The 15,465-nt window shown below is 28.4% G+C and overlaps 2 protein-coding genes across 2 annotated transcripts; both read right to left on the bottom strand.

The window, feature by feature from the left end:
* Window positions 1–13,136: 13,136 nt before the first annotated feature.
* On the bottom strand, window positions 13,137–13,742 carry LOC107460892 (PRA1 family protein F2-like). The gene has a single exon (XM_016079317.3). It carries the CDS (start codon window positions 13,740–13,742, stop codon window positions 13,137–13,139), a length of 606 nt encoding a protein of 201 aa, XP_015934803.1.
* A 1,135-nt stretch (window positions 13,743–14,877) lies between these two features.
* Window positions 14,878–15,286, bottom strand: LOC127741290 (thioredoxin-like 2, chloroplastic; the record flags this gene model as incomplete). The annotated part of the gene is given in 1 exon segment (XM_052253459.1): window positions 14,878–15,286. A coding segment is annotated over 1 exon segment (139 nt), but the record flags the coding sequence as incomplete, so codon positions are not given.
* Between the last annotated feature and the right edge of the window lie 179 nt (window positions 15,287–15,465).

Raw genomic sequence — 15,465 nt, 5'->3', positions numbered from 1 at the left:
TCTTCTGTTTTTTTATTTATTTTATATTTATTTTATTTTATAATTTTTTAATAATGAAGGGTAATTTAGTAAAAAAAATAAAATTGAAGTAGAAAAGGATGATTTTATAATGTTTTGTAATGTTGAGGATGATTTTAATAAGAAAAAAAAGTTGGAGACGATTTTGATTTTGACCCCAGACCTTGGGGACGAAAAAAGTACTTATCCCCATTAAAATACTTACATTAGGATCCTATCGTTCTAAAGACTTCTCTTTAAACAACATTGATAGTTAAATTTGCAAGCATTTCATAATAATTCTTGAGTAAAACTTTTAAGTCATCTAAATCTTATGTTAAAATCGATTTGAGTAAGTATAATCTAACATGCGATAAAGTTTGCTTGAACCTTCTTTATTATCATGGCTAGGGATGGCAATGGGTATCTGTAAAGCGGATACCCCTCTCCCTTCTTACATTCCTGTTTATGAAAATGTTTCTTCTGGTCTCATCTCTGTTATAGATTCCTGTTTAATTGTTTTTGCGAAAATGACGGATACCTGTAGATACCCATGGGTATTTTCTTTAAAATTTTTTAAACAAATTTAACGTAACACATAAGGTAACACAAAATTTATAAGGTAACACAATAAAAAAATTTAAACACAATTTTAACATAATTCAATACAAACGTTAAATATCCAACATGACAACTTGTAATTTTTATATGGCATGGATTTTGTGGCCCTTGTGGAACGGGTATATCCACCTCTATCTCTATCTTTATTTATTCATGAGGACGGGTCTCCATTTCCATGGGATTTTGCAAGTCCCCATTTAACTCCGTCGCAAATAATTCCTACAGCTACTCGCTTTTATAGGTATTTTTATCATCCCTAATTGTGGTAACAAATATCAATATATTATATATAGAAATGTCATTGCTGAAATCTAACTAAGACATGATTATTTGTTAGTACCATGTTTATTTATAGAAATAAAATAATATGAATAATGTTGTTACTTGTTGAAACTTACTAATTTATTTTATTTCTTTTTTAATTGAAGTAGTTATATTTGTATCTAGAGAAAATTTTATGTTTTTTATTGTTATTTTAAACACTTAAACAAAATTGCTAAAGATAATAGAAATACACAATTGAATGCACAAATATTTTGTCTTGAGTCTCGTGGAATAATAGAAAATAATTTATCTCAAGTTAGCCAATACAACTATGAAGAAATTTCTATTAATAAAGTTAATAAAACTCATATTTCATATTTATATTAGCCAATACAACTATGAAGAAATTTCTATTAATAAAGTTAATAAAACTCATATTTCATATTTATAATTTTTCTCATTGATATAAAATATTAGCTGAAAGTTCATACCAACAACTATTTTATATGTATTTTGATATTGAGATATTGTTAAAAGTTAGTAAAATAATAAACTTCTTGACATATGATATTGAAGTCTATGAACTTATTTTTTAATGATATTTATAAATTTTTTATCATCTTGTAAGAATTTAAGAATGAAATATACTTTCTTATAAGTAGCATGGAGCATTTGCATCTTCTTTGAATATTCAAAAGGAATTGTGTGTAATAATTTTTAGAATTTCTTAAAGAAATATTGTTTAAAATTATTCTTCCAAGACATTTATAAGACAATTACATATGCATAGAATTTTTTTTCTAATAAAGTGGACGACGATGATAAAATTTTGTAGTTCTTATAGCACTAAATTATAATAGCTAAAAGTCATTTTTTTTAGTATCAACAAATCAAATAAAATGAATGCGAAGTACATGTTGTTAACACTTTAAATTTAAATTATTACATATATATAGAAACAAAATTGAATATAAACTTATTATTACTTCCAAGCACATATGTCAACTGTTTAATTGTGAAATATTTTCTTTTGAACAAATTTTGTTGGAAACAATATAAGTTAAATTTCAAGTATTAAGATATGACCTCTTAGTTGACATTTAATCCAAAAATATAGACTTGTGATATTTTGTCTTTTGAACAATATCATGTATATAACGTAAATCATATAATGGAAGTCTAATCACAAATAATTTTTTTTTTGGATATCATAACCATATAATTGTCATGTTGAACCACATGCTGAAATGTATCTATAATTATTGAGCTAATTTCTAGATTTATCAACAGATTATGTTTTTTTCTAATGAATCATTAATATTGTATATAGTGATTGTTACACAACGTAATATTGTGCTTGTATACTATTGAATGGTTTAGTTTTAAGTAACTCATTTAATTTTGAAGTCGTGTATTCAATTTTTATAATTCTTATATTTTTCTTCATTTTAATAAAAAATTTAAAATTATTTTTGTAATCTTTAATCTATCAATTTTGTACTATTAATACATAGATAATTTTTTTTAAATACTCGAAAAGTATTCAATATAAATTTTTCTCATTGAATATCCTTAATTTGTCATCTTATTAGAAATAAAATAATTACAAAAATGCTTGAGCTAACACTTAAATTAATCTACAAAATTACAACTATACCTCAAACTAGTATTTTTTTAAATCGTTAAGTTACAGCCTCGACCCAAACGGAGATAAAAGTTTTAAGAGTGACTTATGGATGATTACATAGGACCTGTTTGGGAAGTTTCAAAAGCAACTTTTTTGAGCTTTTAATTTATAAAAAGTAGTAGAATTAATGTCTGGTGCAATTTTAAAAATCAAATTACAGCTTTCTAAGAAACTATTTAGGAGCATATACAGAAGTTAAAACAAATGACTTCTCTCATAATACTATTTTTATCACATTTCTATAAAATAAGCACTTTTAGAACTAAAACTCCAAACACAAAATAACTTATTTAAGTTACTTTTAATATAGTCATTTATTATTTAAACTATTTTAAAAAAAAAACTTAATTAAACTGTTTACCCAAACTAGAGCATAATCCCTATGGTATAACTTATTTCTATAAAATAAGCACTTTTAGAACTAAAACTCCAAACACAAAATAACTTATTTAAGTTACTTTTAATATAGTCATTTATTATTTAAACTATTTTAAAAAAAAAACTTAATTAAACTGTTTACCAAACTAGAGCATAATCCCTATGGTATTGCCACCGAAGTTACATAAACACCTATACAAAAAAGATAAAGTGGTACAATGCAAATATCAAAACGAAATAAAGAAATCAAAATATAACACCAATTAATACATAATCTTCAACTTGTTGAAAATTTCTTTCAAAAATCACCTTTATCCTTATCTTTTTGTGACATTGAAACCAAACATTAATGCTCAATATATAGCCAAAGAAATCTTCTTATACCTAAGTTGACAATGACTCCCACTTGAACGCAGCAAATACTTTTAGCTACGACAATTTCATCTCTTTATAACTCATTAGTATATTCCAATATAAGTCACGTTACTTTCACTCCCAAAATTCACGCACAAACTATTAATTGTTACTTCAAGTAATTTTTCTATTTTCATTACCTTTTGCAATGATCCTCCATTTATTAATATATCTAAAAATTTTTTCAGTTACATGATGAAATTCTAGCATCCCATAATCCTTTATCAAATTTACCAATTTGTTTCTTTTAAAATTGAGATTTCAATTTCTGATATATTTGTTTGTTGTTCATTGAACCTGTTCCGTTGGCTATAACCTGGCACAGGTAAAACTATAAATTGAAATCTTCTTAGAACTAAATAAATAAACACGTGCTACTTAGGAATACGTACTTTGCTCTCATAACGTACTTATCTTAAAAGGTCAAACATCACTAAAGAGCAGTTATCACATAATTAGGCTCACATCCTCAAGCGCTCCACAATATTAGACCCACTAAGTAACTGCCTGTAGCACAACAATTCTATAAATACATCTACTTCTGACATGGAAGAGGTACACTATTCATTCTAAGTAATTTGATATTTATCTTTTACTCTTACTAACTTAAGGGTTGGAGTACCTTTGCAGGTGTCCACCGCCGCCGTTCTTGGAGAAAACCGACGTATCATCTCTCTTGTCCAAAGAAAAGCGAGTCCGAGCATCAGGAAAACGAGTTATACCTTGGAGTCAACTATCCACACAAGAACATTTGGCGCCCACCGTGGAGCCGAAATTAAATAACCCCACGACAACCTTTTGTTATTATTTTGCAGGTTCATGGCTGATGATGTTGTTCTCCCACCTACTCATGATGAACTGGCGGTAATGAACATCACTCTCTACGTGGAGGTAAAGAAAATGGCCGATCTTCTGATAGGGCGAACGAAGGAAACAAGAAATGAGCCAAATAAACTAATTTCTGCTCCACCAAAGTTCATAAAGTTGGAATTATATTCGAGTTTTTTAACCAAATTTAACAATCTTTTACAATATTTTTGAATAAATTTTTGCAAACTTATCATTTATTCTATCCTTTTAGTGATAGTGAATCTTTTTTATGTTCATTTTAAATTCACATATTATTCGTGAATGAGTATTTGTTTTATTCCTTATTTTACATTGTTTTGCTGTAATCATAATATTTATTATTATGCCGAATTCCTCTTTTTTCCTCTTATGTTGCCGACAATAAAAAATTTAAGCAACTTACAATGATAACGACACTTTCTCATTGACTTTTAGCAAAGTAGCATAATACATAACTATTTTTTATTCCTATCGATGAATTATGCAAAAAAATGTTATATGATTGATTCAACAAAACTTTACTATTACTGCTATATTACTTTGTCATTAAACTTAGCTACATTTCTGGTAGATGAAATTGTCATTATTATTCATAGCGTCATGAATTGGGACTTATCTAATCCAAATCTACAAAAATAAAGGCCTAACTGTAATGTTGTCCCACATTTCTTTTCTATTTGTTATTTTTTTTGTAGACCTCGATCATAGCTCATGAGCAAATTTTATCTCCTTTTCTAGCAACTCAGAAAGTTATAACTTATGAACCTATAAGCCAAGATTGACAATTCTACTTCGGTAAAATCATGTATATGCATGATCTAATTTGCTTTACTACATTATATATTCGAATTGTTTCGTATTATGTATGTATCAAAATCAATCAATCAATCCAAAAATAAAATTGGCTATTAATCAATCCAACAAAAAAAATGACTTTACCAATCAAAAAACAAACTCAATTACTTGATATATGGGTGATTGGCTCATCCCTTTTATTTTTTTATTTTACAATAATTTATGCATGTTTACTTTCAATTCATTTTATTTATGTTACAATCTTTATTATTCACTCAATATTCAATAATTAATTGCTTTGGGCAAGAAATTCGTCAATAAGTTGTTGTGGGTTGGAAAAATTCTCAAGACAATTGATCATTACATCCTCGGATCATACAATCGATTCGGTTAACGAATACATATTTCGAATTTTTTAGTTCGTGTCAATCAAATACTATATGCCATCCACGAAAAATTGTTCTCAAGCAGAAAAGTATCCCCACACAATTATATTGATCGAACAACTCTTACCATTCAATTGTTTTTGAATAAATATTGACTAACTGACTAAGTTTGGGGGTTATCACTCATTGCATAGCCGATTTATAGATAGACATAATTATATCACTTTCTAATCTTTTTTATCCATCTTTATTTATTTATTTGTTTATCTATTTCATCTGCTCGATCGTTTACAATCTTTCAATCTAACTTTTTTACTACCAATGTTTTTTCTTTCTTTTTCAATCCAATAAGTTGAGCTTGGGGGCTGCTATAATCACAATTTCAATTTATAGGTCGGAAGCTCAACCTGTTTAATTGAAAACTTTCACAGGTCAAACTTGGGGGCTATGTTCCGTTGGCTATAACCTGGCTCAGGTAAAACTATAAATTGAAATCTTCTTAGAACTAAATAAATAAACACGTGCTACTTAGGAGTATGTGGAGTACGTGCTTTGCTCTCCTAACGTGCTTATCTTAAGAAGTCAAAGATCACTAAAGAGCAGTTATCACATAATTAGGCTCACATTCTCAACCGCTCTACAATATTAGACCCACTAAGTAACCGCTTGTAGCATAACAATTCTATAAATACATCTACTCTTGACATGGAAGTGGTACACTATTCATTCTGAATAATTTGATATTTATCTTTTACTCTTACTAACTTAAGCATTGGAGTGCCTTTGCAAATGTCCACCGCCGTTGTTTTTGGAGAAAACCGACGTATCATCTCTCTTATCCAAGGAAAAGCGAGTCCGAGCATCAGGAAAATGAGTTATACCTTGGAGTCGGCTATCCACACAAGAATAGTACCAAAATTTGGTTCTTCCTGACAACAATGATCAGCTCTTTCATTGTTATTATTGCTTCTTCAAGTATAAATTAGATGCATTTAAAAATTCACAAAAAAAATACGAGAGGATAATAATTTATATTTAAAAGATATCCTCCTACTACCGTCAATTGTTTTTCTTGAATATACTCCAATGGTATAAACCATTTGAGTAGTTAATAAGGTTTTTTTAAGCTCTTGTATGAAATTGTGGCGGTTCAAAACCGTCATATTTTTAAAAAAACCTACATAAATTTGCGACGGTTTTAAAACTGCCGCAATTTTTTAAAATCCACTGCCCAATATAACGGCGGTTCTACAACCGCGCAAAATCAATTATCTGATTTGCTACCGTTGTACCAGCAGTTCATTAGAATCGCCACAAAATCAAATCTCCAGACCCTAAACTGTAACATTTCTAAAACCACTGGTATGTCATTTTGCAGCCGTTCAAATCCATCAAAAAACCGCTGCTATTTACTGGATCTCTTGTAGTGTCCACACAAAGTCACCATTGTATTTTTCTATCTCTTTTTTTTCATGAAAAATCTTCTCTCCAAACCTTTCCCTATACTTTCTGTCTTTCTATAACAGCCAACATTATTAAGATTATCCCATTCAAATCAATGACATAATATTTCTTCCTGAACTCTTCTCTATTAACTTCTTTATTCTCAAATATTTCTTCCTTACAAGTTTATCCACCTTTTGATTGCACTATCCATCAAAAAAGGCTTTAAGGTCATTCAGTCTATTTCAATTTAGTCTACCTATTTGCATAGCTTTTGTCCATCAAATCCACATAATTGCAATAGATAAAGAGGTGATTTCTTCCTCAATAGCCTACACACTTAACATACCGTCAGTCTCATTATGATTTATATATAGTGTTCAAACTTACTAACCTTCATCTTTCAAGGATTGTACTCCAAACCATGATCAAAGATGTGTTTCAATTCAGCTACTCCCAGATTTTTCTCCATTGCCACATTAATAAGGGACTTGATTGAAAAGTTTTCATCTTTCGAAAAAAACCATATTACTTCATCTTAAATACCTGAAATTAAGAAAATATTTTGTAACAAGTAATACAATTTTTCATAGTGTTTACATTCCCACTCAAAGAGATGTCTTTACTATTGTAAATTTCAACACCAAAATAAACTGTTTCAGAACCCACAATTTGCTATTATTTCGGTTTTATTTGATAAAATTGCATAAAGTCTAGAAAATTTGTTTTTGATGCATAATTCTTCCACTCATGTATCCTCTCAAAATCTTGTTTTACACCCATCCCCCACACACATTCTAACCCCTTTCCATGCATTATCTTTTAACCAGTTACATATTTTGACACCTTTAACCAGGGACGGACATACGGGGGTGAGTGGAGGCCTCAGCTCCCAACTTTTTTAAAAAAAGATTAATAGTAATAAGTTAATTTAAGTACGATTTAATTTTTTAAAAATTTATTTAGTATTTAGTTTAATATAAATAAAAGTCTAATCTAACTTAAATATTAATAATTTTTAATATCTAAAAAGCAAGTAACAATATTAAAAAAAATCTGAAAAGATATTATTATTAATATTTTTTAATTAAATAAAATTTTGAATCCCATAAAGTGGATTTTTTTTCTTCTTGTAAGCATCCTTTTTTATTCATTTGGTATTCATTCTCTCTATTTTAACTACTACAATTGAGAGATCTTTTTCAGCTATGAATAACTTAAAAATAAAATGAAATATAAATTTCTTGCTAATTATCTTTTAATTATATTGAAAAGAAAATTGCTAAAAAATTGACACTGATTCTATTATCGATGAATTTTATGATACGAAGAATCGTCCACTTCATTAATAAAAAGTATATACATATTTTTTGTACTTTAAAATATATTCTCTATTGGTATATTTTTGTAATACATTTTACATTATATAATTTTTGCATAATTTTTTAATATTATATATGTTATTGCCCCCCTCCCCCGTGATAATATTTTTGGATCCATCCGTGCCTTTAACTATGTCACTCCAAGGCCCATTAGATTTAGGTTCTTCATTTTTCATGACAGAATTTGATATATCATTATCATTACACGATGCCACAATGCGCTTTCAAAGAGCTTTTGTCCTCCGCTGAAAATCTCAACCACATTTGTATGGCAAATACGAGGGTGTGCTACTCATTGCTCTCGTTCAAGATGATAATAACAATATTCTGGCTATAGCGTTTGCATTCATAGAGTCTGAGTCTACCGAGTTATGATCATTTTCTCTTAAATTTGAGATAGTACATGACTCCCTAACAGGGCCTTTTTATCATATCTAATAAATCTCAAGTCATAAGTGGCGCCCTTAATGTATTCAATAGTAGTTGGTATCCTATAGCAGCTCAGTACGTTTATTGTATACATCACATGGCTTTCAATTTTCTGATTCGATTTAAATCGATAGAGGACAAGATGTATCTTATTAATGTAATGTATAGTTCAAACAAAGAGGCATGTGAATGGTATTTGGACGCCTTGAGAGCATTATCAAAAAATATGTTGGGTAGCGTTTGTTTTTAAAGACAAAACAGAACATGACACCGAGACAGAGACAATAAGACGGAGATATTAAAAATTATTGTTTGTGTATTGTGTTTGGATACGATGTACAAGACACTAATGTAATATCCAATATTATGTTTGGATACATATGGACAAGACTAAAATATTATATGAAATGACTAAAATTGCTATGTGATTCTAAATTTTTTGTATCAAGTATAAACTAATTTAAATTATTTTATTTTTAAATTTATTATTAATATGTAGGAATACATATGGTTAATATTAACAAAAAAATAAATCTGAATTTGATGAATAAAAAATTTTGTTTAGGTTAATAAATTAAATTATTTTTAAATAAAAAATCAATTTTAAAAAAGAATTCATTTTTACATAAAAAAATAGCTTTTGTACATAAAAATCTATTTTTATTTAGAAAATTAAATTTTTTTATCTAAAAATCGGTTTTTATTTTCAAAAAACTGATTTTTTTAAATTATATAAAATCAATTACAACTTATACTTTTTTTTAGTATTTTAAAAGATTAATTTTACCTTTGATAATATTTATCTTTCAAAAATTCCAAGACTAATTATTTTTGTTATTATTTTTATTACAAATCAAATAATTTAATACAATATTAAAATGATATTGAAGTAAAAACGATAAGAATAAAAATTCTATAAAAAGAAAAGAGTACCTGAAAAAAAAAAGGAGAACATAGAAATAGAGAAAGAACATGGAGAAGAAAGTACATTTTCTAAAAACAACGCAAATTAGAAAAAATAAGAAGGAATAACAGTGGAATAATAAAAAATATCTATAAACAAAAAGAAAAAAAACTCATAAAAAAAGTTCGTGTCCCTCTTCCAAATCTCGTATCCATCATTGTCCTTCGTAAAAGAATAAACACAAAATTATAAAAAACTATCTCGAAGACAATGTATTTAGTGTCTATATCTCTACTTCCAAATATTTTTTAAAAATGTGCTGTTCATATCTCTTTATATTGTCTTCGAAAACAAACACTACCTTAAAAACTTGGAATGGACTATGAAATTTAGGAATGCCCTATAGCTCCGTCATTGTGTGTTAGAGGTCATAAGTATAGTTACATGAGTTTTCAAAACTTGGAAAGAATTTAAAAAATGTGCAAACAAACTCTCCTAATTATCCAAATTCTTTCCAAATAAAATAAGAAGCATATCTCAACTTTACCTATATATAGCTGCGAATGTACTGATCTCGAATGTTGAAAGTAAAAAATCTTCTGTACCACATCCCAACTGTAACATCACCCGAATACGTGTTTACTATATATATCTCAGATGCACCTATAACCCCTTAAAAAAATTGGGCAGTGCTATGATGAGGATGGTAAATTTTTTCAGCATGTGAGGAAAGGAGGTGGATATCTTATAATGGAAACACGTGTTAGAATGCTCTTGGTTAGAAGAGACAGGTCCTGCTAGAGGTTTAGGTAGTGCAGATGTTGTGGACCAACCTGATGTTAATTGATGCAAGATTAGATTAGCAGTAATTGTGATGTGGTGATAATTAAATTATTGAATTTTTGGGTGTTGGATCCAATAATTTTTGTTAAGTGGTGGACTTATGTTATTACTGATTGGAACATAATAAAAGAGGTTGGGGAAATAACAAAAAACAAATGAATGGATAAAGACTTGCGTTATTTGGGCCGAGTAATTATTTTTTGTAGTTAGATTATTTTTGAAAAATAAATATATTAGTCCTCATTTAATAATAATAATAACAACAACAATAATAATAATAATAATAATAACTATGTGAAAAAAAATGTTAAAAATAACGTGAATAAATTATTTTTATAATTAAATATAATTATTATTTTTTTATGCTTCTCATAAGTTATTAGATTAATTTAGTTGAACTTAGTTATTAATTAAAATGACTCAATTATATAATATCATCGTATTATATTTATATATTATATATTATATTTATTTATTTATTCATTGGGTATATTTTTTACTGAATATATAATACTATATTTATTGTAATTTTTAAATAAATTAATGAAGACTTTTTGCTAGACATTTAGATGATCATTATTTTACTTGTCAAAATTTTTGTCAAAAATTGAAAAGAGTTGAAAATCTAAAAAGTGCTTTCTCCACCAAAATAACTGTATAGCTCAAAATATACTTTATTCTTTTATTAAATTTTTTGGATACAAGGTGCTTTCTTCTTTGTTTTTTATTTTTTTATGGACATCTTTATTTTTTGTACATCTTTAATTTAAAAATAGTAGTAATATACTTATTTTTTAATTTAAAAATTTAGTTTATCAAAATTAAATAAAATTTTTAATTTAAATTACATCCATTTAAATTTTAAATTAAATTTTTTATAAATGTAAATTATTTAAATAAAGTTAGATTAATTAAAAAATAAAAACAAAAATAATTATTACCCACCGCACCCAACCTAATTCACTGGCTTCATAGTTCATACCCTACCACGCACTTACTTTTGGTGTAATTTTTGTTATTATTTTTTTTTTTGTTATTATTATTCTTTAGGTCCATATCATATTTTTTGCTTGGTTTATAACGTTACGCACTTGCTTCTGGTGTAATTTTTGTCATTGTTTTTTATTTGTTATTATTATTCTTTAGGTTCATATCATATTTTTTGCTTGGTTTATAACGTTATTAGCATCATATCGTATGGATCACACAATATTTAGACCAGTCCTACAAAACAAAACCCAAATACCATAGACCAAAAATATTCTTCAAGACACCAAACAAAAATCTTAGAAGATTATTTATGGGATTACCAATTAATCATCCATTAACACTACCGACAACTCAATGGACAATTTCTGCGAGTTCTGTGAATGCAACAGCACACATTGCAGGATATTTAGCAGCGTCACAACACGTGTCAACCCCTTTAATGTGTCGCTGCCAAATACCTTGCAAGAAATTGTCCACCAAATTATTTGGTTTTTGTTATCTCCCTAACCTTTTTTTATTATGTTCCAATCAATAACAACATAAGCTCACCACTTAACGAAAATTATTGGATTCAACACCAAAAAATCCAATAACTTAATTATCACCACATCACAATTACTGCTAACCTAATCTTGCATCTGTAAACATCAGGCTGGTCCAGAACACCTGCACTACCTGAACTTCTAACAGGACTTATTTCTTCTAACCAAGACCACTCTAACACGTGTCTCCATCAGAAGATATCCACCTCCTTTCTTCACATGCTGAAAAAATTTACCATTCTCACTATAGCACTGCCCATTATTTATGTTAGAAACAAGAGGCTAAACTGGAGAAAGGATTTGTTTATTCAAGTTGTCTAGAATGATACAATATAAAATGATATTTATAGGTACTAAGAAAATCGTAATAATAAGGACGTAATCTCCTATAATAAATATTTAGATGTACTAAATAATACTAATTGATCCTAATTGATCCTATACGTAATCTCCTATAATAAATATTTAGATGTACTAAATAATACTAATTGATCCTAATTGATCCTAATAATATTCTAACAATTTAAAGACCTTAACCACTTGTTAGAGTCGAAGTCTCGTGGGGCTGATTCTATTCACAGCTGTGGAGTTATGGTAGTTAGGTTTGTTTCTCTAAAGGTGAGATAAATATGAGACAAGAATCGGGGAAGGTAATATTGATGAACCCTGAGATTCATGAAATTTGATCTACATGTGAAGGGATCTATAGTCATGTCATCACAAGTTACATAAAGACAAGGCTAGAACTTGAGGGCACTTTATGAGAGAAATATAGACGTGTATATGAATCTCGTGCCTAAATGAATTGACTTCATACTATTGAATTGAATTTGTAAGTGTCCATTTGGTATTCTTAAAGAAGAATTATACTCACATGCATATTCATATCATATATAGGATACAGAAATTCTATTGTGACACTCTTTTATTTTTGTATTCTTTCATTCTGTATGAGAATATTTTTTTAAAGAAATAGATTAAACAATTAGTCACCAAATCAACCAAGATAGAAACACAGGTATATACAGATAAAAACATAAAACATTTTTTAAAATAAAATTTTTAATTATCTGATTATCCAAAAAAATGAGGACAATGAAAGACATAAAAAAAAAAGCATCTTTTCTATCTATCTCTATATCTAAATCTATGCAGATTCTGTCCGAAAACAATAACCTAAGAAAGGCAAAGAATTTGTTGTTAATTTTGGTACTATGATGAAGTAAAAGAAGAGGAAGCAGCTTGTCTTAGAGGAACTTTAACACCTTGTTTTGAAGCTGTTACAATCCCTACCTCTTCATCCATTGTGAACAAATCCTCTGTGTCTCTCAGCAAAGTATGAAGCAAAACAAGAGATAGAGCAACACACATTCCAACAAGCACATTGTATGTCACATTCGTCAGAACAAGCAAACCAACTGTAACCGAAAACAAACAGATCACAACAAACCTCTCATCAACCTCGTACCTTAGAATCACCAAAGGTGTGTCTCGAAGGAAATACAAGAACAACCATGCAATCATCATGAAAACTAGTATGATCAGTGAGATGGGGTGTCCCAATAAGCTAAGAAAAAGCACAAACAATATGATTATCACGTAGTTTGCACGAAAATGCTTTGCGTTTGTGTTGACCCTTTGGATTGCTAAAAGCATTGAACGAGGAAGGTTCATGTGACGAGAAGATTGAATCATTTCCTTCCATGGTCTTGTGCCTAAACCCGATTGAACTCGCTCTTTCGAATGCGCAAAGAATACTAAGCTTGAATGTGTTGATACATCAAGTTCTTCTGAGATTGTTCCATAAGTTGTTGTCATTTTTTGAAAGATATGATGGAGAATGAAAAATTTTGGTTAATTCAGGGAATGATGGTAATTATGATGGCATTGTGTGAACTGTGAAAAATGATGTGATTGAGTATAAGATTATGGATATTGAATTAAGGTGCTTACTTTGTTTCTCACTTTTTTACGTTTCCTTGTGAATATTCAATATCGAAGATTGAATAATGAGAAAATGAGGATGTATTTGATTTAGTGATTTACTTTTTCAAATTAGTTTATAACAAACCCAAATGTTTGGATCTCTACGTTTTTGTAGGAGAATATTATTACTAAGCTTTATTAAATTTAGATGTTAAAACTTTTACAAAGAAAACATGAAAGTATAATCTTTCAAAAGAAATTTAAGGTTCAAAGTAAGATAATAGAAAACTTAGGTGCTCCTTGCTTTCGACTTTGGAGAAACAATAATGGGTATAATAACTAATATTAATTATGCATTTCGTACATCCAATCATATAGTGTAAAATATTTTACATTTTCAGACATCAAAATTAAACTCCATAACTATATTCCTTAGCACCACTACTAATTTATACGGTTTAATGTCCAAAACGATTAATCACAACTAATATTGTAATATTCTTAAATAAATACGAGTAGAATGATCTTTTTAAGTATATGGGTAATGGGATTTTATTGACACAAACACGTGTAGTAAATTTTAGTATATAATTAACCAATGAGTTATAATTCAAATCACATGTCTCTCTATACTCACATAAAATATCGCGGGTTCAAATTTCCATATCTTTGGTAAAAAAAAATAGTATATACTTATAAAAAGCAATATGAAAATGTTATAATATAAAAACTAACATAAAATTAACCACTCAATTATAAGAAATATGTGTACGGATTCTATCTTGCACAAAAAAACATACATACACCTCCACATTGAATCCCACATTCTTTCTAATTATAATAAATAAAAAGAATATGTCAACTTGAAGTATAAAACAAGAACAAATTCATAAAACACATCCTCTAATTGGTCACAATTCAAGTAATGTTTTCTAAGCTAGGGAGAAAGCCAGCCTAAATAAATTACCCATTTCTAAGCCAGAACAAGTGATGTTCAGTTTTCATAAAAATAAATGTTTCAACTAAATACAGCTTAATCCTTAATTCATTTTCACTGAAGTTCTCAAGTATTTGATTACAATCAGCTAATGAATGGAAAAAAGAATGAAGTAGAGTTAAAACAACTCCTGAGTGCTATATTATCCTTCTAAAAAAAATAAGTGAAAAATATACAGAATACATATATATAAATCCCTTCATATCAATTAAGTTTTCTCTAGATCACAGCCTTCTTTTGAGGTGTTTTTTCTTTCCCTTTGTGAAACCACCTTATAAATTACAAAGATGCACCTATGCTTCAAACAGGTTCTGCTGGTCTATCCTTGGGAACAGGAACATTGGAAGGTTCAAGAAGCAGATCACCAATACCCTTTGGTGGACCAATGCTGCACCTAGCAGTGTTATGTGTCTCAATGGCCTCTTTTATCTTTTGAAACTGTAAAGTTCAAATAACCATTAGCTTTTTCTCAAAACTAAAAGCATTGTATTGTATTCACTATCACATATCAAATCACCGTAAAGTCTATATCCATCATTTTATATTTGCCTCACTATATTCCTAGAAGGTTTGTAGACAATTCTTGTCCTTCATGAGGAAAACAAAGAAAGCATATAT

Source organism: Arachis duranensis, chromosome 8, assembly GCF_000817695.3.
Source record: "Arachis duranensis cultivar V14167 chromosome 8, aradu.V14167.gnm2.J7QH, whole genome shotgun sequence".
NCBI classification, from domain to species: domain Eukaryota; kingdom Viridiplantae; phylum Streptophyta; class Magnoliopsida; order Fabales; family Fabaceae; genus Arachis; species Arachis duranensis.
Note: the sequence above shows the minus strand (reverse complement) of the source record. Positions and strands in the feature narration are given on the sequence as shown.

Coding starts and splice junctions, on each gene's coding strand:
- LOC107460892 (XM_016079317.3), bottom strand. CDS start 13,742: ATGACAACAACTTATGGAACAATCTCAGAAGAACTTGATGTATCAACA.